This window comes from Chanodichthys erythropterus, chromosome 24 (genome assembly GCF_024489055.1).
Source record: "Chanodichthys erythropterus isolate Z2021 chromosome 24, ASM2448905v1, whole genome shotgun sequence".
NCBI lineage: Eukaryota > Metazoa > Chordata > Actinopteri > Cypriniformes > Xenocyprididae > Chanodichthys > Chanodichthys erythropterus.
The window spans coordinates 3,207,501-3,233,128 of record NC_090244.1 but is presented as its reverse complement, the minus strand read 5'-3'; the positions used below and the strand labels follow the sequence as shown (position 1 = coordinate 3,233,128).

Here is a 25,628-nt window from a genome sequence, read left to right as displayed (position 1 = left end):
GTCAATACATGACGACTCTATTGATGGAGCTGAATGTGTGTGTGAGTGTTTGTGTGAAAGATTTGCTCAGATTAACAAACCCCCCAGTTTTGCACAATGCCTCTTTGTTAGTGGAAAACAGATTAGCAGGTCAAGTGACCGGAGGTGTGGCGTCCCTGTACTCGTCTGCTCCATCCGTCCTTCTGAACGGTTCCGGTGAAGACCGTCAAAACATCACACGCTGTGAGTAGAGCTGCTTATTTCTGATAGATTCAGTGTTTGAGGCCTACAGACGAGGAATAGGAGCAGATGCATTTGCTACATTGGATTTACAGTCTGTGTTTCTCTTTTTATTCTCACATAACTTAGTTCTGCTTCATTTTACTCATGCATTTGAATGTAATCGTTGGTGCATCAAAATAGCATGTGATTTGTGTGATTCAGACAGTGCTCAGCAGCATAGTCATCCATACCTGTCTCTAATTACAGTGAAAGGTCAATCAGAAGGGCTGTAAGTGTCTTCCTGTCCAGAGGGGGCAGCGATGACGGTGACGTACTCACGGCGGGTGGCAGATGCGCGCCTGGGCACCTTTTATCGCCTGCTTCTGCGATGGAAAGGAAGCATCTATAAGCTGTTATACCGAGAGCTGCTGATCTTCACTGTGATGTACTGCACCATTAGCATCACGTACAGGTAAACACTCATTATTCACCGTTTTATTACAGTTTTATCACATTTGTTTATTTTGGAAGAGTTTACTGCATTTATAGTGGTGGTACTATAGTAAAATAATGGTATCAGGTAGTTAGTTATACCATGGTGCTTTGATGTGTTCAATGATATTGAATGACCTACAAAAAAGTACCATGGTACTATCATGTTTTTTTGTTACGTACTACCATGGTGCATGTCCAATATATTTCAAAGTACCATAATATTACCATCTAATATCATCACTGATACCATGACACTAATGGTATATTTCAAAGTATCACGTGAAACCATAATTGTACCATGGTACTTTTTTGTAAGGGTAAACTTTATATGGTACTCCAAAAGGTATTTTTAAAAAATACAATGGTAAAAAAGACACTATGATGACCATAGGCTATTCATATACCATTGCACTACTTAATATGGTCCAAAAACATGATAATATTATGGTACTAAATGATTACCAAATCCATATACCATGGTATTTTCATATTTTCAAGACTTCAAATTACTGAAAAGAATTTAATGGTATTACCATGGTACATCGCCAAAAACATGAAGTTACCATGGTACCATATCCGAAAAACCATGGTGAGGCCATAGACTTTTTTTGTTTGTTAATGTGGTTTATCAGTGCAAAATATTGTTCGAATTTTCGTTCAGTCCAGTGTCAAAAGATTTTACTTTGAATAGTTTTATAGAAAGGGTTAGTTCACCCAAAAATGAAATTTCTGTCATTAATTACTCACCCTCATGTTGTCACAAACCCATCTTCAGAACACAAATTAAGATATTTTTGATGAAATCTGAGGGTTTCTGAACCACACATAGGCAGCAACGTCATTTCACATTTCAAGGCCCAGAAAGGTAGTAAAGACGTCTTTAAAATAGTCCACATGACTGCAGTTGTTCAACCTTAATGTTATGAAGTGACAAGAATACTTTTAGTCCTCAAAAATGACTTCATTCAACAATTTCTTCTCTTCCCTGTCATTCTCCTATGCTGTTCACATAGTAAACACAGTGCAGTTCTTCCGTGTTTATGTCCGAACGCCGACTCAGCATTGATCAGTATTGTAAACTAAGCTATCAGGCTAATTGGGTATCTGTATGCTATGCTAATACATAAGCTAACTAACACAGACATAAATGGTCATTATAACATAGTCGAAACAGTATTTTTTTAACATGATTTTGTAGGAATTATAAACAGGCGCCAAAGAGAGTACAGCAATTTAAACTAATGGGATCGTGTGGGGTCCTAATGGAGACCCGATTTTTTGTCTTACACCGGTGTGGTGAGAAATCGAGTCCCCCCAGGAATCGGGTCCCCACACGATACCATTGGCTCAACAGACTTTTATTGGGAAGTATTTTTAGCGCCTGATTATAATTCCTGCAAAATCAGGTTATGATTTATATAATTTAAAATGTATTATATTGACCATTTAAATTGCATGGTTCATATACTAGTATATAACTGAAGCTATAGGTTGTGAAATCAAGCCTTTCTCATTCTTACGTTTTTTTTAGTTAGCTTATATACTAGCATAGCATACGAATACCCGATTAGCCTGCTAGCTTCGCTTATATTATATTAGGTATGTTTTTTGCTTCCAATATAGTTCCCAATTACATGTTTCAAATGAATGATGTTTATGTGTACTTAGCATGACAATTAATTTATTTAAAATGTATTATAGTATATACTATACCACATTTCTATTATTGTGTAAAATTAATATTAAATCACAGAACATAGTCGCAACAATCCTTTTAAAAAATACATTTTAGGTATGGATGTGTTTCCAGTTTGTTTTATCATGCAATAGGCATTCATTTTATATTTCAATTTTACAATGTAGATTGTGTCAAAGCAGCTTTACATTGATAACTGGAATATAATTTTGGCTGCACAGCAGCTCTTAGATCAAAGGGTAGATCAAAGCACTGTTGATTATCAAATGTCAAGTGTCCCCAACTAAGCAAGCCAAAGGCGACAGCGGCAAACCCAAACTCCAACAGGTGACATCAGGTGGCAAATAGGTGTTAAAATGTAGAAAAAAATCCTTGGGAGAAACCAGGCTTAGTCGGGGGGCCAGTTCTCTGGCGAACAGTGCTTTGTTACGAAAATGAAGGCTTGGCAACTAGGTCAATTGAAAAGTTTGTGCACTTAATGTAATAAACATCATACAATAGTTAAACAGGTTAGAATTAGTCAAGACATTGTGATAACAACTTTTGGTCATGCATTACCGCCTGGGCCCTAAAGGAGACACGATTCATGGGGGCGATTTCTCAACACACCGGCCAATACTGAGTCAGCGTTCGGACGTAAAGACGGAAGTGCTGCACTGTGTTTACTATGTCAACAGCGTAGGAGACTGACAGGGAAGCAAGAAATTGTTGAAAAAGTCATTATTTTTATTTTGTTTTTGCGCACAAAAAGTATTCTCGTCACTTCGTAACATTAAGGTTGAACCACTGCAGTCACGTGGACTTTTTTTAACATTTCTGGGCCTTGAAAGTGATTAAATTGCTGTCTATGGAGGGGTCAGAGAGGTCTGATTTCATCAAAAATATCTTAATTTGTGTTCTGAAGATGAATGAAGGTCTTACGGGTGTGGAACGACATGAGGGTGAGTAATTAATGATATTATTTTCATTTCTGGGTGAACTAACCCTTTAATAAAAGCAGGTATTTGAGTATGCGCTCTTTGATTGACAGGTGTATACTGACTGAAGAGCAGCGCAGGATGTTTGAGAAGCTCTCCATGTACTGTGATCAATACGCTCAGCTCATCCCTGTGTCCTTCGTACTGGGTAAATGTGACTTACATTCGGATTACATCAATTCTTGAGTTTCTGTGCGAATGTTCTCACAGATGAATCTCTCCTGCAGGTTTCTACGTGACTCTCGTGGTGTCTCGTTGGTGGGGTCAGTTCGAGAGCGTCCCGTGGCCGGACCGCCTGTCAGCACTGGTTAGCGGACACGTCCAGGGCACAGATGAAGGTGCCAGACTCATCCGCAGGAGTCTCATGCGTTACGCCAACCTGTCAGGCATCCTGATCTACCGCTCTGTCAGCACCGCTGTCTACAAGAGGTTCCCGACCATGAGCCACCTGGTTCAAGCAGGTAAGCTGTACTCGTTCGCGCAACACAGGAAATGATCTGGCCAAAGTAATGTGGCCTAGAACAGCGATTAAAGCCATGTTTTGTGCCGGTACCCTCCGGTGTCTGGGATTTAACCTCAAAGAGGAAACAGGAAGGAATTACAGCCAGATTCCCAAGAGCTTTAGCAAGAGTTTCAGAAATAGTTCATTCAAACATGAAAATCCTGTCATAATTTACTTAACCTCATTCCCTAATGCCGGTCAAAACATGCAATGAAAACAGCTTTTACAAACCAATTGTAAATGATTTCATGACTGTAGAATCTATTATATGTGATCTGCAAATAATTAAATATGAAGGCTTGGCAATTAGGTCAATTAGAAGCAATTAAATGGCATTCTCCTTTTTGTAATGCACACACACACATTCTCACACACACACACACACACACACACACACACACACACACACACACACACACACACACACACACACACTTACTAAACAAGACACTTGTTCATGGGTTCACTAGATTTAAATTCTGGGATTTTTAAATGTTTCAAACCAAGGTTGATGTAACAAAGCATAGTGATGGGTGAAACTAAGGTTTTCATTCATTTGTAGGACTTGTTTTGTTTGTTTTATGGAATCAGGCCAAGAGACTATTAAAGGTGCAATATGTAAGATTTTTGCAGTAAAATATCCAAAATCCACAGTGTTATATATTTTGTTCACTTGAGTACTTACAATATCCCAAATGTTTGAAACTATTTGTAAATTGTGAGAAAATTGCAATTTTAACCAAGGCTCCGGGACGTGTGAGGAGTAGCCTGATAATGGCGTCATACCCGCGTTACCCTCGGTTTCCGCTTTTATTTTGTAGAAACCATGGAAACACCAAAGACACCAATGATATTTACATGTTTTAATAGACAAGGGAACAACTGTTTTGATATATTTATAAACTAATTATTGTTATATAGCTCAACACGTTTAGTCTTATTGTTTAAATTAATTTTCTTGATTTTCTGCGAGTACCATGCTTTACCATGCCTCAGAGAAAACTGTTTTGTGAAGTAGCTAACATAGCATAATCAGATGCAGCTTTATTTTTAGTAATACTAATACAGAATTTTCTCCATCATACAATATGTTTTAAAATTAACTGCATGCCATTTATCAACACAAGCCATCCAGCATTTAATATGATATTGTAAAATGGATCTATCTTACTGCAGTGTGTAACAGTGTCTCACAGCAGCCGCCGAGCGAACGCACAGAATAACGTTATAACATCATTTTCAACACTCTCAAATGTATCTAATATGATAAACAGAGCTGCGTTACCTCATACTCATGACCGGAAAAGCGGAAGCGGCGCCGGCGACTGTGTCATAATAAAAGTCCCGCTGCTCGTGAGGCGTGTGTTGATCAATCGCTCCAGCTCCTCGTTCAGCTCCACAACACTCGCTCCTGCTCTGCTTCATACTACAGTAACGTTAATAATCACATCCATGAACATGATTTCTGCCCGAATCCTATCCTGATTATTTTCCACCGGCTGTGATGTGAAGACCACATGTCCCAAGATTCCACACTCAAACTTGACTTCATCAAGCTACGCCCTTGTTTTGAATAGACCTCTAGCGGACAGAAAATCTTACATATTGCAGCTTTAACTACAACTCTTAATTTTTATTATACAAATGTGTCATTAAAAATGTTTACAAATCTGAGATCAGGTAGAAACGATTTCAAAATATAATAAAGCCTCATTTACTGAAATCAGTTTGATATCTGAATCACTGGTTCTTCATGAAGCAGTGATTCGAAACACCCATCACTATGTAAACATGCTTTATGTTATTTTTGCATGAGCACATGAGTGGTATGAACTTATTTTATTATACTTTTAGGATGATTTTTGCCCCTGGTCACCGTATGCATTCAGTGTATGCAAAAGAGCAGTACCAACCTTCTTCTTTTTGTGTTGCATGGGAGGAAGAAGGTCATATGGGTTTGAAACTCTCCTGTACTGTAGGTCTGATGACGGCTGAGGAACTGAGGCAGTTAGAGGAACTGCCTTCCCCTCATAATAAGTTCTGGGTTCCCTGCATGTGGTTTGTCAGTCTGGCCATGAGAGCTCGATCTGAAGGACGCATCAATAACGACGTCGCAATGACCGCCATCCTCAACGTATGTCTGAGTATTTAGACTGTGACAGTTTAAGCCTGTTTTTTGAAGGAAACATGGACACAGACAGTTCTCTAATAAAAGAATTACAGTGTTTGAGACTCAAATAGCACTTAACTGAGAACTCCATCAAGTCTTCCTAATAGGTTTTCCTTTGGTTTTCTCCTGGTAGGAGTTGAACACACTGCGTTCTCAGTGTATGAGGCTGTACGGCTATGACTGGATCAGCCTGCCTCTCGTGTACACACAGGTTTGATGGTTCAAACTCCACTAGCTTCATTTACTAGTACTAATAGTAGGCAAAATTGGCAGACTAATGTTCAGATTCCCCCATATTGATCCAAGCAAAATCTAAAATGAGACTAAGCTGAATTGACCAAGTTTGTATGATCTCAGTCAGATATTGTAGTATCTCCTGCGTCAATGAATTTTCACAATCAGTATTGATTAATGTCAAATTATGTGTAGCAAACATTGTATATAAAACCCAAAATCTTTCCTAATTGATCAATTACCCACTTGCTGTCTGATTGATCTCTGGTTGGAATGGAAAATGATCTCTGATTGGTTGGAATGGCTAATAGTGATCTTTGATTGATTGGGTTGAATGGCTAATAGTGATCTCTGATTGGTTTGAATGGCTAATAGTGATCTCTGGTTGGTTTGAATGGCTAATAGTGATCTCTGATTGGTTTGAATGGCTAATAGTGATCTCTGGTTGGTTAGAAAGGCTAATAGTGATCTTTGATTGATTGGTTTGAATGGCTTATGGGAATCTCTGATTGGTTTGAATGGCTAATAGTGATCTTTGAATGGCTAATAGTGATCTCAGGTTGGTTGGAATGTGCAGCGATGATCTCTTATTGATTGGCGTGGACATTTGCGCACTCTGAAGCGTTGAAATGTTTGATGTATATTTTATTGATCAATTCAATGTATTAATATGTGTTTTTTTTTATTATTACGACGATTATTTGACATGATTTTAAGCAGGTTGTAAGCGCCCTGTTTTCTCTGCTAGGTGGTAACCGTGGCTGTGTACAGTTTCTTTTTGGCTTGTCTGATTGGTCGACAGTTCCTCGACCCTGCCCAGGGTTACCCGGGTCACAACCTCGACTTCTACCTGCCCGTCTTCACCTTACTGCAGTTCTTCTTCTATGTGGGCTGGCTCAAGGTGTGTTATCTTATCAGTGAAGAATCACTTAAGTTCCACTCCACATTCACAGTCACTAATAACTGGTTATATTGAATAAAATTACTGATTAGTGTTAAATAACCTCAGCATAATTATATGGTGTTCCACTCAGCTGACATGGCATTTACAAACCTTGGTTATACAAACAAATGTAGTGAAACACAACTTTAATAATGTTTACATCACAGTGACGTAATGTAGCTACGTCATCTTTGACAAAAAAGTCAGAAAATAATTTCATTGGTGTTTTTTTCAGGTGGCAGAGCAACTTATTAATCCTTTTGGGGAGGATGATGATGACTTTGAGACAAACTGGCTGGTGGACCGTAATTTACAGGTACATTATCAGCCCCACAAATGACATGTTTGTGTCATTCTGTCTTATTCTATGGATTTGTGTCTGGTTCTGCAATCTCTCTGGCTGCGCCCAAAATTGTTTCTGCCACTAAACAAAAAATAATAAAGGTAACTGCGACTTTTTATCGCAATCGCGAGTTTATATCTCGGAATTATGACTTTTTATTGCAATTGCGAGTTTATATCTCGGAATTATGACTTTTTATCGCAACTGCGAGTTTATATCTCGCAATTATGACTTTTTATCGCAGTTGCGAGTTTATATCTCGCAATTATGACTTTTTATCGCAATTGCGAGTTTATATCTCACAATTATGACTTTTTATCACAATTGCAAGTTTATATCTCGGAATTCTGACTTTTTATCGCAATTGCGAGTTTATATCTCGGAATTCTGACTTTATCGCAATTGTGAGTTTATATCTCGGAATTCTGACTTTATCGCAATTGTGAGTTTATATCTCGCAATTATGACTTTATCGCAATTGCGAGTTTATATCTCGCAATTATGACTTTATCGCAATTGCGAGTTTATGTCTCGCGATTCTGAGAAAAAGTCAGATTTGCAAGATAAAAAGTAAAAATTGTCATTATCATGTGACCTACTAGTGTCAGTTGCGTCAATTCACTGCCATTCACAAATCCTGACTTTTTATTGCAATTACGAGTTTGTCTTACAATTCTGACTATATTTATCGCAATTGCAAGTTTGTCTCGCAATTCTGACTTTTTCTCGCAATTGAGAGTTTATATTTCACAATTCTGACTTATCACAATTGTGAGTTTATATCTCGCAATTCTGAGAAAAGTCAGAATTTTCAGCTTATCACAATTGCAAATTATATCTTGCAATTCTGATTTTATTTGTAATTGTAAGTATGTATCTCACAAATCTTACTTTTTATTGCAATTGAAAGTTTATATCTCTTCTGACTTTTTTCTCGCAATTGCGAGTTTATTCTGAGTTTATCGCAATTGCAAGTTTATTGCAATTCTGACTTTTTCTTGCAATTGCAAGTTGAATTTATACTGACATCTTTTGGCAGAGATGCAGCATTGCAACCACGTCTTTAGTTACTGATGCCATTTTAGAAATTCTGTTTGCAGATGCATTTGTGGTCCATTATTTAAATATTTGGCAGCTGAAAGTGTCTAATAATATAATATTTATTATAATAATTAACAATAAATGGCAGCCATGAGGGGAGACTATCTATTTGTAGAATAAAACTTTGTATATTTCATGTGAATGGCGTAATTTTTTAAACTAAAACAATTTTTAAGTGTAGACTTTAAAATGTTAAATGATTACATAAAATCTTCTACATAAAATATCTATGATTACATAAAAAGGTTTAGTGTTACATTAACCAATATGGCAGAATTGGTAAGTGCAGTGAGTGTCCTAAATATTTCTCCTTTTTGTAAACACCTGTGCTTATACAAACATAAACAGATGTGTCTTTCTCCCAGGTGTCTCTACTGTCAGTGGATGAGATGTATGATCTGGTTCCTCTGATTGAGAGAGATAAATACTGGGATGAATCTGAACCTCAGCCGCCATACACAGCTGCCAGCGCAGAACACCGCAAACCCTCATTTATGGGATCTGCTTTGGACATCAGGTGAATGAACATCCTCACACACATACACTTAAACCTTAAACCCACCTTTTAACCAATCATTGAGGCCTTTTTCCTTACAAGGAAGTTGCATAGATCAGTGATGATGAGTCATAAGAAAATATTTTCAAGATTTAAAAGCATATTTTGTCAGTTGTAGGGTAAAAACCAGTTCACAAGGTCACAGTTGTCTCTCTGTCTCTCAGTGTTCCCAAAGAGGAAATGGAATTTCAGCACAATCTGGAGCAGATCAAGGAACACGAGGAGGCCAATCACTCCAGTCCATTCCTGGGCAGCTTGAGCCGTCTTCTGGGCGTCCAATCGACCAATTTCCCTCGCTCGACTCCCACGTCCCGAGTCTCCCTCCTGCGGCGGCGTCCCCGCGCCCCCTTCTCTCGCTTCCCCCTTTATCTCCACCCTGAGAATGTTGCGATGCCCAGCCATGCCCGGAACGCCGACATGGCCGAGGACGCCTTCTCATCCATGCCTTTATACGAAAGACCTGGATTCTACAGTTGCCCTCAAACACCCATCCACTGCATCCCTCCACTCGTTCCCCGCTCAAGACCGCGACGAGCGCATGGCGACAGCTCCAGCTCCCTAGCGCAACCAATGATGGGCTCGCAAGTCCTGGCTCCGCCTGAAACGCCTGCGCCTCCTTCCTCCGCCTTTCCTTGGGTGGGAGAAGACAGTGAACATTCGGGACCAGCTTTCTCCTTTCCGGATTCTCTGCCCGAACTGTGCCTGTTAACAAAATCACGCCCGATTCAAGGGTTGCCTTCGCGCCGCCCCCTGCCTTTGCGACTCTCTTTAGACCCGTCTCCATCTCCATCTACGCCAGAGAGGGTGTTCTCTTTCACCCCTCAATCTTGGCCACAAGCTCCGATCAACTCCACCAGCTCAGGGAGCGTGAATGCGGCCACCACGACAAACAGCAACGGTGCGGTAAACAACCCCTGGCCAATCAACAGAAGCACCACTGCAAGCACAGCCAATCCCGTCAACCCAAGCCCCACGGCGACTCAGCAGACAGCCAATCAGCACAACTCTCCCAACGACTCTGGAATCTCATTGACTGAGGGGGATCTGTTGGGTGCTGCAGTGAAAACGAGGGAACAGCTTTGAGTTCTGTGGAAAATACCAGCTTAGACCTGGATGAATTTGCTCTATCAGGCTGGTTTAGAGTTGGTTTTAAAGACTTGTTTTTGGCTACATTTAAGACATTTTAAGAAACCTTATAAACATGATCAAAAACACAACATATATTGCCGCTAAATTCACATTCTGGAGGAGAAAGTGCATGATGAATCATAACATGCATAACATGCATTTCTGACATGATTTCCACATTATTTTTTATTATACTGCTTGTACATGGGCAGAAACAAATCATATAGATCAGTAAAACCACTTGATCTTCTCCATCTTGTTTATATTCAACTACTGGCTGCATCCTAAATACTTCCCTATTATAAAATAGGCAGAAAAGTAAGTAAAAAACAGTAGTATTTCCGAAGTCACGGTATTCATAAAACAGTAGGCGAAAAGTACCTGATGTGACTTACTATTTCTGAAGTGCCACTTGCATACTATCCCATGAGGCCATGGAAGAGGATTTGTGAATGGCAGTGAAGTGATGCAACTGAAGCTGTTAAGTCACATGACAATGACAACATGATGAATGTAGTACATCCAGATTACAATCATACTAAAATTCGTACTATGATGCACTTTTTTAGTGGTCACAAAGTAATTATTCATTTATTCAAATAAGTACCTACTCACAATTTCGGACACAGCCTGTATCTCACGAGAAATAGGTCATGTGAGCTGCACTGTCACTATCATTGGTAGTCACCACAGCTCATTTGCATCAACTGTTGCAGAATGCATGCTTTTTAATAATGAAAACCAAATTATATTAAAGAAAACATCCTGATTTGATGCACAAACAGCCACTGATGCAGAACACACCTCTAAAACACAATGCATCATGGGATTGCAATAGAATTAAAGTGACTTGTACCAACCTGTGCTCTTTACACACTGATTTAGTGTGATTTGTAATTCTCAGAATGAGGTGAAAAAGGGGTAAAATCATACCTTGTTCACTTCTGGCTTGATTTTACTGCAGATTATTCATAGTTTGCATGCAGTTGTTTAACATGTTTGGCATTAATCAAAATGCACTTCTTTACCTGTATATATCAAACTTTGATACTGGCTATTAACTGAATGGAAAACTAGCATATAGTTTTGTTTTGTGTAGTGCAATGCATTCTGGTCTAGATTATTTTTTTGCTGGCTCACTTTCACTTATCCAGGAAAAGCCTTGTGAATTATGCATGTATTCTTAAATAGTTTATATAGCTTACATAAACTATAGGAATTTCCATGATTTTTCTAAGTCTGTATGATTAATAAATCACTTATTACGTGTTATTTTAAGTATCATTAATATACTATTATAGTTTTTATTTTTTTATATTTTCTGTTTTCATATTTATTTTAGTTTAAGTATTAGTTTTGTTGCGTGTTTTAGTTATTTTCATTTGTTGTTTTTTTAAATGTCTAATATAGTTTTTATTAATTTTTCATTTCAGTTTTAGTTTTTAGTACTTCAACAAAAAACTCAACAAAAATTAGTTAGCTATTTTAGTTCAGTTAAAATAAAATAAAATAAAATAAAATAAAATAAAATAAAATAATTACTTTACATTTCAGTTTGGTTTCGGTCTAGGTTATTATTTTTTGCTGACTCACTTTCACTCAGCCAGGAAAAGCTTCATGAATTATGCATCCATTCATAAACTTCATTAATTATGCATGGCTGATATCTCAGATATCTTCTGTTCTTTTTTTGTACTCACCTTTTCCTCATAGTTACTTCCTGCCAGTAAATATCTTATACATACAGTTCATTTATAGGCACATTTATAATAATAATAATAATAATAATAATAATAATAATAATAATAATAATCAAGGATGCCAACTTTTTAGTTCAGCTTGGAGTGAGAATCATTCCTGTGGGAATAATATTTTTTTCTCAAGGAAAAAAAATGATTTCTCTACTAATGTAAACTAAATGTCATGATCACGCCAGACTTTCCCTCACTCATTATTACCTGTTTTATGATTGTGCTCCTGCCAAAACTGTTAATAAACACCTGTTTTAAGTTTTACCTGGTTTCTTGGTTATTTACGTCTTAGGGAACCCTGTTATTAAAGGTTAAAATTAACAACTGATTTGTATACAATTGCAGATTAAGACCGTTTTTAAGGTACTGTTATAAATAATAACTGTGTAATATAGTGCTTTTTTTTCAAAATGTTTAATTTTTTCTTGCCAACTATAGAGTTTATGGACACAGAATGGCTTCTCTGAGGTAAATGTAACGTTACGTTACTTATTGTTTACAAGCCGTTTTGACTTCTTTCCATGGTTGAAACACGGATTGAGTGACTACATAAGACATGACACATTTCAGTATATTGTACTGTTTCTTTCAACATACCCTCGGATGTTCATTCATGTTTATTTCGAGCTAGTAGTAAAGAGGAAGAGATGATCAGTTAACGTGCGCTCCCGCTTCATTTGAACTGAGGCGCTAACCGTCACGCCACATAAAAGAGCGCCAAAACGGTATTTATCGTTTGATTTCGTAATAAAACTGGTTAAATTTAACGCTGAGATTTTGTTTTATATATCAAAAGTAACCTGCACTGTCTTGTCCGTGTCCTCGTTGCTCTGCAATGTTTTTTTCACTGCGCGAGAAAATGGACGTTTGGCGTAAGAACAGCGTCAATTGCGTGAGTCTCACGCTGGATGCGTGTGCGCCCATGTGAAAAAATACTATAGTAATTTATAGTAAATAGTATAGTGTTTTTAACCATACTATAGTAAAGTACTTGAATTAATTTACTGTGGTAATTCTATAGTTGCTGTGATAATATAACAACTATAGTAATATAAACAAATTGTACAATGTTTTATACAACTTTCGGGTATAATATAATACACTACAGTTTACTGTAGTAAAAACTAAAGTATACTACAGTATTTATAACAGTTTATCAGTTCACTATAGTTAATACTACAGTATTATGTAGCATTCATTAACAAAGTGTTGTAAATACTGTAATACAGTATACTACAATTTACTATAGTATGGTTCAAAAACACTATAGTATTTTTTTCACCTGATCGTTGGCTGTTTATAAGAAAGAAGCACACAACTTCACTCATTTTAGGCATTTTTATTGAGATCAACTCATTCGAACGATTACATATATAATATTTCAAGTACTAACTGTAGCATAATCGTGTTTGGGCTATGGCTATGGCTTATGAAGGGTTCAGGCAGAATCTCTAGTAAACTACAGCAGAGTTTCCAACACGACTGTGACGTTTATATGGCATGATATGATTGGCTGACTGATTACATAATGAACAGGAGAGAACGTCTAAGAGCTTTCCTTTCCCAGAGTGTGCTTGTCGAACAGATATTCGGCCATGCCGTTCTCAGGGGCGCCCATGCGCCGCAGGCTGCTCACCCAGTCCGCCAGCTCTTTAATGGACTTCACCTGCTCGTCCAGGTAATGCGTCTCCAGGAAATCACAAAGCTGGTGTGAGAGAAAGATGGAGCACACATTCAGAAATGCTAAGACGCCATTGTTAATTTTTAGTTGCTTTCCCACTAACAATCAGTTGCAGTAATTACAGGTGGTGATTTTAATTCATGGTTTCTACATTCAGTAAAACTCTTCACAGGCACGATCTGATCTAGGGTCAGTTTTTGAGATCACACAGATAGATCTGATCCTAAACTACTATTCTGAGTGCAAACCCTCCAAAAAAGAGATGATTGAATGGATAAATTATGGGTATTCTGGGTAACTCCCTTAAGAAAAACTGACAATGCAATGTTTTTTGGACACATTACGATAGTAAAATCATCAACTTTTTGACTAAAGATTTTCAATGACTTTTGCAGGACTGATTACTTTAGAAGGATTTTTAAAAATCATTTCTAACAAAGAGGAATTTATAAGCAATAAAATGGTTTATAGCTGCGCATAACTAGGAAATTTATATTAACTATAGATTCCACAACATTTCTAGTCATGTGATTAAATAACTGTGTCATTGCAGTATCATTAATATACAATTATAGTTTTTATTCATATTTTGACTTTTAATTGTTATATTTTACATTTATTTATTTTACTTTAAGTATTAGTACTTTTGTTTTTTTGTCATTTTTATTAGTTTTTTTATGTCTATATAGTTTTTTATTTAACAAAAATGAGAAATATTGCCTTGGCAACTAACTGAAAACTAAAATTTTACATATTTTATTAAGTAATTTTAAAATTAGTGATTAACTAAATTAAAACGATTTTTATTATTTGAAATAAAACAAATGTTAACATTTACATATTTTATTTATTTAAATAACAATGTTTTGCAATGGTTTTAGATTTAGGAGCTGTTTACACAACACTGTTATCAACTAAAAATAGAAAACTTTTTTTGCGTTTTAGCCGTTCATTTACAAGACAACGGCATTTTGGGGGACTAAAATAAATGCGAACTATTGAAAACGGGTTTCAAAATGCAAGTTTTTCACCATTATCATCTCCATGTAAACTACAAAAACGCAAATTTGTGAAAACAGTTACGTCATACACATGCATATTACATGTTCACTCTATAGGTGAGTAGTGTTTCTTTACAAAGTGACGTCGCCATCTACTGGCCTGACAGCATAATACAGCGATTTTAGTCATTTTAGCAGATCCTTGTGAAGTTGTTTTGACAACTTTTTGGTCTGTACATGAAAAACTGCAAAGGAAAACAAAGTTTTTAGTAAATCATTGTCATGTAAACATACCCTTAGTTGAAGATAACCCTGTCACTAATTTTAAAATTCCATGACCAAACCCGGTGCCCTATTTTTTAGTGTATACTCACATGGGGATCACTGTGTTGAGTTGCCACCTTGTGAAGTTCCAGTAACGACAGGTTTACACTCTTTTCCAGAGCCAGAGCACATTCCAGTGCTTCCAGACCGCTGCCCCACTCATCCCGATCCGGCTTCTGCACACACACAGGTAACAAATGCTCACTTACTCCATCTTACGCACATCAAACTCAATTCATTTGTCCTGTACCTTGATGTCCTGCAGGTAGATCCGTCCTCCTCTTTGGTTCTGCAGACTCATCAGCTTCTCTGCATGTTCTCTCTCCTCCTTAGACTGCTCGTGGAAAAACTTAGCAAAATTGGGCAAAGCCTTGTCATCCCTGTCAAAATAATACCCCTGGAGAGAAGAACAGTCAACCATGAACCCATATGAAACCACTGAAGATTATTCATTATATTAATACACAAGTGATCATCATATAATACACGTCTGCTCTCTCACCATGGACAGGTACACATATGAGGCGTACAGCTCCAGGTAAATCTGCCTGTTGATGGCCGCCTCACACTCCTGATGGAAGTTCTGCCTCACCTGAGAAGTCATGATTCTGAAACACGTAAAAAATAAGACATAAAAATGTTTATTAGTGATGCAAAACATATTAAATAGGCTTAACACACACATATACATGCATACATACATACATAATATATTATATATATATATATATATATATATATATATATATATATATATATATGTACATATATACATATAAAGACATACATATACATATACATATATATATACGTTTGGAACTCAATATTTTATATGCGTACATCTAATGTGAAAAGCATAGATAACAAAATGCAATGCAATGTAAATAAGTGTCAAGTAATTAGATAATACAACAGCCGTGTTTATTGAATATGAATTAATGTACTTACACTGAGACAATGAATCCTTTACCAAAAACACAGATGTAGGGCAACCCACGCGTGATTTCTCAATATGCCCTTATAGCTTATAACAGAGATCCAAAACGCGCGACAGAAGCAGCGTTATGACCGAACGCAGAGTTAATGATCAGACTGAATGAATTATAGGGTTGTTGACATAAACATGCACACGCGCGCGTTATTCTAGCCCGTAAATAAATCCAGAAAGCCACTTTTCAAAATAAAAGTGCTGATTAAAAAATAGATCAAAACGGTTTTATTAAAAAAAGCACATTTGTGATTTTAGGAATAGCTATTTTCAAAAACATAATTTTACACTAAAACGAGTGTATTAGCTCTTAAAAATACACGAGGTTTCTGAGCTATTCCAGTCCACCTGATGTCGCTGTTTAATATAGAAGGATTTATACATGAATATTAATCAAATCGTGGTGACGTTCTTGCAAGGAGCGTCCAATCACCGAACATAATTAATATGCATAGCACACGCCCTCCTTAGCTGTCGCCTTTTAGCCATTCAGTTCGGAATACTGACAAACGTCATGCCGTACCGTAATTAATATTCATGAGCCAAACCTTCGCCATAGTAGACGCTAGACGGAAACTCAACATACGATAAATTTAAAAATGAGTGATGGACTCTAGTTCACAGCATCCACATTGTACTGTGTTCTTTGATTTAGAGACAACTGGTCTGGGTATGTGATTTTATAAACGAAAATCCTTATTAACCATGAGAAATGTGTAAATGATTGAATGAATCAAGCTTTTAATGCTCGTTTCTGCTCAGTGTTTTGACAACAAACGTTTTCTATGGCTTGGTCACAGCATTTTTAGGGATCATATTCTATATATATATATATATATGTATATATATATATATATATATATATATATATATATATATATAATATATATATATATATATATATATATATATATATATATATATATATGTATATATGTGTATGTATGTATATTCCCAATCTCCAGATCCATCATGTGACATCGTCCAGCTGGCCGCAGTGAGTGGAGGTCACACTTTCAACCTCTTTATGGTTCCTCGTAAGCCGATGCAGCCCAGCGCATCCAGGATTACAGGTTTCAGTGTGAGACGCCACTGTCTGTTTCTCCACCACAGGCCGGTCCTCACCAGCTCTCTCCGAGAAGCCCTGGTTTCCTTCATAACGTTTCTCCAGATGTTGGGCCGGCCTCTCCTGGTGGGTCACAACATCCGCAGGTTTGACTGTCACGTTTTGGCCAGAGCTCTGGATGAGTTCAGCCTTAGGTCAGACTTCCAGAAAGAGGTTGGCGGATTCGTGGACACCCTTCCGTTGGCCCGACAGCTTCTCAAAGACAGTGGCCTCCAGAGCTTCAAGCAGGAGAACTTGGTTAAGACCCTCCTGGGAGTTTCATATGCGGCCCACAATGCTTTAGAAGATGTTCAAGCCCTGCAGAGACTATACTGGGCCCTCAAGCCCACGGACAATCAGATTCAGAAGCACATTTTCACTCTGGACTCATTAGCTACTGCGTCTGCCAAGCATTAGGACCATCAGTCATGTGACCACTGGATATCACAAGAGAAGAAAGAGCAGAGGAACGTTTGGATGTCTGATTGATGAAAAAAATAAAGTGAAGCAAATTTTTACATTTGTAATATTTTATATGATTTGAACTAAAATTGTACTGATGTTTTTAATTAATAAATATACTTAAATATTTGTATTATGTATTTTATATTTAAATATTAAAAATGTATATTTATGTATTTTATTAAATTTTTATATTTTTAAATATATAATAATGTATAATATAGAAGTTAATGAATAGCGATTAAATAAATATCCATATAATTGTAAATAAGTTTAGGCTGCAATTCTTGCATTTCTAAGAGCTTCGCTGAGGTTTTGTTTTTTGTTTTCTTACAATGTAAAATTTAAAATAACTTTTCTATGTGAATATATGTTAAAATGTCATTTATTCCTGTGATCAAAGCTGAATTTTCAGCATCATTACTCCAGTCTTCAGTGTCACATGATCCTTCAGAAATCATTCTAATATGCTGATTTGCTGCTCAACATGTCATGATATGTACTCCAAAATACATTGCTTTATGAAATTTTACTGTCATATCCTATATGAATTTCATCCAAAAGGAAACTGTAAGAACAGCACAGTATGACTGTGTAAAAGTAAACAAGATGATCCAATAAAAGACAAAAGTCAACAACCCTATAATTAATGCCCAGGCTGAATGATCAATGGGGAATGTAACCTTTGTCTGTGAACCCTGTTGCATAAGTTTAGGTCATAAAAACTGGTCAGAGATGAGCAGGTGAAAGATTACAGAACTGTTATTTATTAGGGATTACAATTACATACATAGTTCCTCTTATCAGACACATGCTCCATTACAGCTCAGAAAGTGCCATACATTCAATCATTCAGACTCTCGCTTTAGCCGTCGAATGCATGCTTTGATCCCGTTACACTTCAGAAGAATACAGCTGCAAAAATATAGAAATAATCCCAGAAACCAACAGATTTGAGGTCAGGCTTCTGGTTTCACAAGTACGAATCTGAAGAGGGCACTAAAAATACAGTAAACAAACATCAGGTGCCAGTAATTCCCAGCATCCTTTGTGCTCTCCACACTTGTAGTGCAAATATAACTACACCAATAAAACATAACCACAAATTCAAGCCATACAGTCACTAATAAGGGAGAATAAAAATCGGTAACAAAGTTTCACATGTATGAAAACACTTTTTCAGGTTGCAGGGTTTTTAAAATCAGTTGCACTGGTAATCAAATCACAAAACTTTTGTCTGTCACTTGAACTTACTCAAACAATTTAGGGTTTTATTGATTATTGTCTGCAACAATGTTGTTCTTCAGCAGTAATACCATGAAAAAGGTCTAAAAACGTTAAAATTGGTCTCAGGTCTACGTTACCAGATTTTTATGTAAAAGTAAAATTGTTACTGTCCTCCATCTTGGTTTTATTTTACGTCCTTATGCAAAAGAAATCTCTAAAAGAACAAATTTAATTTCATAAAATGTTTATTATCTTGCAGCCAATAGCGAGTGATCATGCATCCGTGATCATGCGTTTAATTTATGCGTCAACATGAAATCACAACTGACCTTATTTACGTTCTTTAAAGTGGCTATATGTAGAATTCAGAAAACGTTATTAGCGACACCGGTGGCCGTTAAGTGAACTGCAGCCAGCAACTTGTTGCACACGTGACGAACAAGAGACTGAATGTGATTTAACACAGATTATGAGGTAATTAAAAATGACATTTTTATGATAATTTGACTATAAAGTATATCCGAGACAGTATAGATCTGGCTGTGAGACTATAGCTTGAATGAATCCCTTTTCTTTGCTTGACACGTTGACATTAAAGTACAGAATAAATCTTTTGGCATTGAGCATTAAGCATTCATTTCATGTATCATAGAATGGATGAGATGCTCTCAGGAGCGCGCGTAACCGTCACATCCTTTTGATTTTCCCGGCAAAACCGTCCCGAGTCCCTCACGTAAAAATCAGTCTTTCATAGACGACCTAGAAAGACGGGGAAGGTCTCGTTTTTTAAGTTTCGTGACATTCTTTTCACACATTGGCATTAAAACAGTGGAAATTCTTACATATAGCCCCTCTAAGACATTCCTGTTTCTTTTTATTAATGATTCATCAGTGCAAGATATTTGAAAGAAAAAAAAGTTTTGTCTTCATAATCTTTCATCAAAATGTAACAGAATTTTTGCTGACATCACCAAAGTCATGTGGACTACTGCACGTTGTTAGCCAATACCAGTCTAGCTACTGATTTAGGTAAAGCATCCTCTCTAAAAACCCTACCTATAGTTCATTTAATGCTGGTGGTTTAAACTCATTCTGCTCTGAGATTATTCTGAAACGCCCACTTTTCACCATCCAATCAAATCCCTTCCTGTTTATACCCTGGTAAATATGTCACATTATTAAATTAAAATGGTTGTGAACAGCGTTTCATGTTGACTTAAAGGAATTCATATACTTTTACATATTTTAAAAGAACATGCACGCAGAACCTCAATCATAATTCAAACCGTTTCATTATTGATATTTAGTTTTTTTTTTGGTTAAGCATAGCAATTTTAACACTAAATGTCATCATAATGATCATAATTTCTGACTAAAGAGGGGTTTATTCATCATGCAAGTTTGTGATGAAGCCAAAAACATGGGAACATGGTTTCTACTTGAATTTTGTTTCAGCGGTTGGTTTTGATTAGGACAGAACAGATGGACGCTGGACGTTTATGAACGACGTCTCCTACAGTAAGCAGCAGGCTCTGAACATAGTCATGCCCGTCGATGATGTCACCTGTAACGAGACGCTCTCATTGGCTGAAATGAAGAGCACGGAGCCTCGTTTCAGAGTCATGTCAGAGAGGGCGGCAGCAGATGTGGCGGCGGCCTCTCCATCGATAACCAACAGGATGCCGGCAGATTCCAGCGCGCTCACAGTGTACTGCCGCACTGAGGCGGGGATCTGAAGAACAACACCAGGAAAATTATTATTAGTATTAGAGCTGCACAATTCTGGTTAAATGAATGATTCAATGACTCACCGATAAATACTTGTTTCGTTGCTGCACAATTCTGGTTAAGTGAATGATTCAATGACTCACTGATAAATACTTGTTTCATTGATGCACAATTCTGGTTAAGTGAATGATTCAATGACTCACCGATAAATACTTGTTTTGTTGCTGCACGATTCTGGTTAAATGAATGATTCAATGACTCACCGATAAATACTTGTTTCGTTGCTGCACAATTCTGGTTAAGTGAATGATTCAATGACTCACCGATAAATACTTGTTTCGTTGCTGCACAATTCTGGTTAAATGAATGATTCAATGACTCACCGATAAATACTTGTTTCGTTGCTGCACAATTCTGGTTAAGTGAATGATTCAATGACTCACTGATAAATACTTGTTTCATTGATGCACAATTCTGGTTAAGTGAATGATTCAATGACTCACCGATAAATACTTGTTTTGTTGCTGCACGATTCTGGTTAAATGAATGATTCAATGACTCACCGATAAATACTTGTTTTGTTGCTGCACGATTCTGGTTAAATGAATGATTCAATGACTCACCGATAAATACTTGTTTTGTTGCTGCACAATTCTGGTTAAATGAATGATTCAATGACTCACTGATAAATACTTGTTTTGTTGCCGCACAATTCTGGTTAAATGAATGATTCAATGACTCACTGATAAATACTTGTTTTGTTGCTGCACAATTCTGGTTAAATGAATGATTCAATGACTCACCGATAAATACTTGTTTTGTTGCTGCACAATTCTGGTTAAATGAATGATTCAATGACTCACCGATAAATACTTGTTTCGTTGCTGCACAATTCTGGATAAATGAATGATTCAATGACTCACCGATAAATACTTGTTTCGTTGCTGCACAATTCTGGTTAAATGAATGATTCAATGACTCACTGATAAATACTTGTTTCGTTGCTGCACAATTCTGGTTAAATGAATGATTCAATGACTCACTGATAAATACTTGTTTCGTTGCTGCACAATTCTGGTTAAATGAATGATTCAATGACTCACCGATAAATACTTGTTTCATTGCTGCACAATTCTGGTTAAATGAATGATTCAATGACTCACTGATAAATACTTGTTTCATTGATACACAATTCTGGTTAAATGAATGATTCAATGACTCACTGATAAATACTTGTTTCGTTGCTGCACAATTCTGGTTAAATGAATGATTCAATGACTCACTGATAAATACTTGTTTCGTTGCTGCACAATTCTGGTTAAATGAATGATTCAATGACTCACTGATAAATACTAGTTTCGTTTCTGCACAATTCTGGTTAAATGAATGATTCAATGACTCACTGATAAATACTTGTTTCGTTGCTGCACAATTCTGGTTAAATGAATGATTCAATGACTCACTGATAAATACTAGTTTCGTTTCTGCACAATTCTGGTTAAATGAATGATTCAATGACTCACTGATAAATACTAGTTTCGTTTCTGCACAATTCTGGTTAAATGAATGATTCAATGACTCACTGATAAATACTAGTTTCGTTTCTGCACAATTCTGGTTAAATTAATGATTCAATGACTCACTGATAAATGTTTCATTGCTGCACAATTCTGGTTAAATGAATGATTCAGTGACTCACTGATAAATACTTGTTTCATTGCTGGATGAATCAGCGTTTTTGAACAAATTTTTTGAATGAATGATTCAATGAAACATTTTTTTAACAGTCACTTGTCGCCACCTACTGGTGTAACAATGTAACTACTTTCTCTGGGATCGGTATAAAAATCAAGTTTCTGTAAATATTTTGAGGAAAAGACAGCTCAGATGTGTGGCGCACCTGTATTCTCATGACGCTGAAGTCTGGCACAGGAGGGTCGTAGAGGTAGACGAAGGGGTCACTGTTGTCCTGCACGCAGGGGAAGATTTTGGCACTGACCGGAGCCGGGCTGTAATTCAACATCTCACACAGCGTGTCCACGTCAATGTATTTGGGAGTCAGTCCGGCACGTACGGTGTTATCAGAACACGCCATACACTCCACACAGTCTGCGGGATTCAGAGAACAGTTCAACATGGAATACACGAATACCGAATATTATTATGCAAATGAATAAATATATGATGATGAATACATTTCAAAAAAAGTATGACACAACCTACATGGAATAACTGAATATTAAATGAATATTATGAATTATTAAATGAACATTAAATAATATATTTTACAAAAAAGTAGAACTACACATCCTAAATAGAATACATAAATATTAATGAATATTATGGATTATTAAATGAGTGTTAATAAACATATTTCACAAAAAAATACAACTATACAACCTAATTGGAATAAATGATCGTAAATGGATATTAATTTATTTATCTATTTAACAAAAAGTACAACGACACAACCTACATGGAATAAATGAATATTATGGATTATTAAATGAGTGTTAATAGACATATTTCACAAAAAAATACAACTATACAACCTAATTGGAATAAATGATTGTAAATGGATATTAATTTATTTATTTATTTAACAAAAAGTACAACGACACAACCTACATAAAATAAATGAATATTAAATAAATATTATGGATTATTAAGTGAATATTAATGAATATATTTCGCACAAAGTTAATTGACACAACCTACATGCAATAAATGAATTTTAAAGAACATTAAATGAATATTAAGTGAATATTATCGACTATATTTCACAAAAAGTACAACTAATTTAATATATGGAATAAATTAATATTAATGAACATTAAATATGTTTCACAAATATTATCTGCTTAAAGCATGATTTGCTGATATTATCTATTTAAATTTTTAAAAATTTAGTTTTTTCAGACTATACAAAAGATATACCCTGGTTTTACCATGGTACATGTCCAAGAAACATGTTTTATTAGTAATGTGGTGACATCTGACCTCCAGACAGATAGGCGTGAGGCTCATTTGCTCCCAGAAACATGGCCTCCCCCGGCTGCAGCACAATACGGTTCAGGAAGTAAATGGAAAAGCATCCGATGTCCCCCGGATACTGGGAATGCAGCCGGAGCAGCAGTTCTCCATTACTTGCTGAGGTGTCTCTGCCTGCAGCCTCTGGAACAAAAGAACAGGTCAGATGAGTTTCATCATAATAGATCAAATAGACGCAATAGAATTGCATGTTAGTAATGAGCTGGCACATGTTTCCTCACCTTCCTCTGAGATTCGTTTGACCAACATGTTGAGCTGATCCACAAACAGCTTCTTCTCACAGTTCATCATTCTGGTGAAACATTTCTTCAGAGCGAGAGACGTTCGGTCCGGGTCTCCCACCGCGCTCTGGAGCTCCTCAGCGGCTTCATTACCGATCAGCGCACGGAACTCTGGGACGTCTGAAAACCACACATAGAGGAACAGAGGAACTTCCAGCAGGTCTCGGATCAGAAGCACAGACTTCCTTTATTAAATCAGAATATTTATAAGAGCAGCCAAGCCACTTGCGAGGAGTCAATCAAAATTGTTCATTGCTTAAATTTTGTATGGTTTAAATTAATATTGTATTGCTATTCTTAAATAAATTTGTATTGTATATTTGATTAGATTTATATTTTTAAATATGAATATCATTTATATTATAATTTATATATATATATATAAATATATTTTATATTTAAATATTCAATTGAAAAAAAAAATCATAATTTAAATTAGCTGTTTTTTATTTTATATTTGATTATATTTTTATATTTTCAAATATGAATATCATTTATATTATAATTTATAAATATATATTTTTTTAAATATTTAATCATTTAAATGAGATTTTTTTATTTTATATTTGATTATATTTTTATATTTTCAAATAATATATATTTTATAATTTATAAATATATTATATTTAAATATATTTAATATTTAAATATTCTATTATTTGTTTTAAATATTTAATAATTTAAATTATACATTTTTATTGTATATTTGATTAGATTTATATTTTTAAATATTAACATCCTTTATATTATAATATCCATTTAAATATATTTTATATTTAAATATTCTATTATTTTTTAAAATTTATATTTATTTATAATTATTTAAATAGTTGTTTTATTTTATATTTGATTAGATTTATATCTTTATATATTAATATCATTTATATCATAATTTATAAATATATATTTAAATATATTTTATATTTAAATATTCTATTATATAATATTTAATAATTTATATATTTTTTATATTAATTAGATTTGTTTTTAAATATGAAAATCATTTATATTATAATTTATAATTATACTAATATTATATTAATTCTACTTATATAATATAATTATTATTAATTATTAATTATATTATTAAATATAATTAGTAAATTATATTACATTATAATAATTTATATTTTTATTAATATGTTTGTTCTCTAAACTTAATGAACTTGCTTAAGTAAAAAAATTGTAGTACAATTTCCAAAAATGTATTTGTATTTGTGTGGGTACAGCTAAGTACAAAATAAAATCATGTATAATATAGAGAAGTTAACAATAATTCAGTATCAGTGGTGAATAATGATTAAATAAATACTTAAATAATTTTAAAAGCTTTAGTCAATTTAAGTTAAAAGGCTGCAATTCACACAAAAGTCCGTGTGAAACCCTCTGAAACATTAAACTTCTGCAATATGACATACTTCCAGGCGTCGGGATATTCAATGAGAAAAACATAATAATAATATTAATAATAATATAAAAACATAATAATAACAACAGTTAATGGGGTGCAATTTTGACTATCACATATTTTATCATCTCCAGCTGAAAAACAATGTTGTCTTTTTTAGTTCATTAAACACCCACTTTTGAGGAAGCCCAAGATTTCATGCATTGGCCGAAAGCCGCAGAGCCCTTCAAACTGAGTGAGGGCGATGGCCATCTCCGGTTTGTGGTTGTTGTCTG

General features: G+C 35.5%; 4 protein-coding genes across 7 annotated transcripts in view; 2 read left to right on the top strand and 2 right to left on the bottom strand.

Moving 5' to 3' along the window:
• The first annotated feature begins 521 nt into the window (after positions 1 to 521).
• best1 (bestrophin 1) lies at positions 522 to 10,301 on the top strand. Its single transcript, XM_067380067.1, has 9 exons — positions 522 to 673; positions 3,423 to 3,517; positions 3,597 to 3,830; positions 5,851 to 6,005; positions 6,175 to 6,252; positions 7,024 to 7,176; positions 7,454 to 7,534; positions 9,028 to 9,179; positions 9,383 to 10,301. The coding sequence occupies exons 1-9, from the start codon at positions 522 to 524 to the stop codon at positions 10,299 to 10,301; spliced, it is 2,019 nt and encodes a 672-aa protein (XP_067236168.1).
• A 3,120-nt stretch (positions 10,302 to 13,421) lies between these two features.
• On the bottom strand, positions 13,422 to 16,433 carry fth1b (ferritin, heavy polypeptide 1b). The gene is made up of 5 exons (XM_067379618.1): positions 16,052 to 16,433; positions 15,606 to 15,711; positions 15,354 to 15,500; positions 15,154 to 15,279; positions 13,422 to 13,802 (listed from the first exon to the last, which is right to left on the bottom strand). The coding sequence occupies exons 2-5, from the start codon at positions 15,705 to 15,707 to the stop codon at positions 13,644 to 13,646; spliced, it is 534 nt and encodes a 177-aa protein (XP_067235719.1). The 5' UTR covers positions 15,708 to 15,711; positions 16,052 to 16,433; the 3' UTR covers positions 13,422 to 13,643.
• Positions 16,434 to 16,639: 206 nt separating this feature from the next.
• Positions 16,640 to 17,886, top strand: plex9.2 (PML-like exon 9.2). The gene is made up of 2 exons (XM_067380421.1): positions 16,640 to 16,761; positions 17,057 to 17,886. The coding sequence occupies exons 1-2, from the start codon at positions 16,698 to 16,700 to the stop codon at positions 17,611 to 17,613; spliced, it is 621 nt and encodes a 206-aa protein (XP_067236522.1). The 5' UTR covers positions 16,640 to 16,697; the 3' UTR covers positions 17,614 to 17,886.
• A 2,152-nt stretch (positions 17,887 to 20,038) lies between these two features.
• mpi (mannose phosphate isomerase) overlaps positions 20,039 to 25,628 on the bottom strand; it is a 14,456-nt gene continuing 8,866 nt past the window's right edge. For all 4 annotated transcript variants that reach the window (XM_067378851.1, XM_067378850.1, XM_067378854.1 and 1 more), the window contains 5 exons: positions 25,530 to 25,628; positions 23,886 to 24,065; positions 23,614 to 23,787; positions 22,514 to 22,722; positions 20,039 to 20,617 (listed from right to left, as the gene is read on the bottom strand). The exon at positions 25,530 to 25,628 is cut by the window's right edge and continues 43 nt beyond it. In XM_067378851.1, the coding sequence (XP_067234952.1) occupies positions 20,399 to 20,617; positions 22,514 to 22,722; positions 23,614 to 23,787; positions 23,886 to 24,065; positions 25,530 to 25,628 (881 nt within the window). In that variant the 3' untranslated portion in view covers positions 20,039 to 20,398. The remainder of the gene's footprint in view (positions 20,618 to 22,513; positions 22,723 to 23,613; positions 23,788 to 23,885; positions 24,066 to 25,529) is intronic.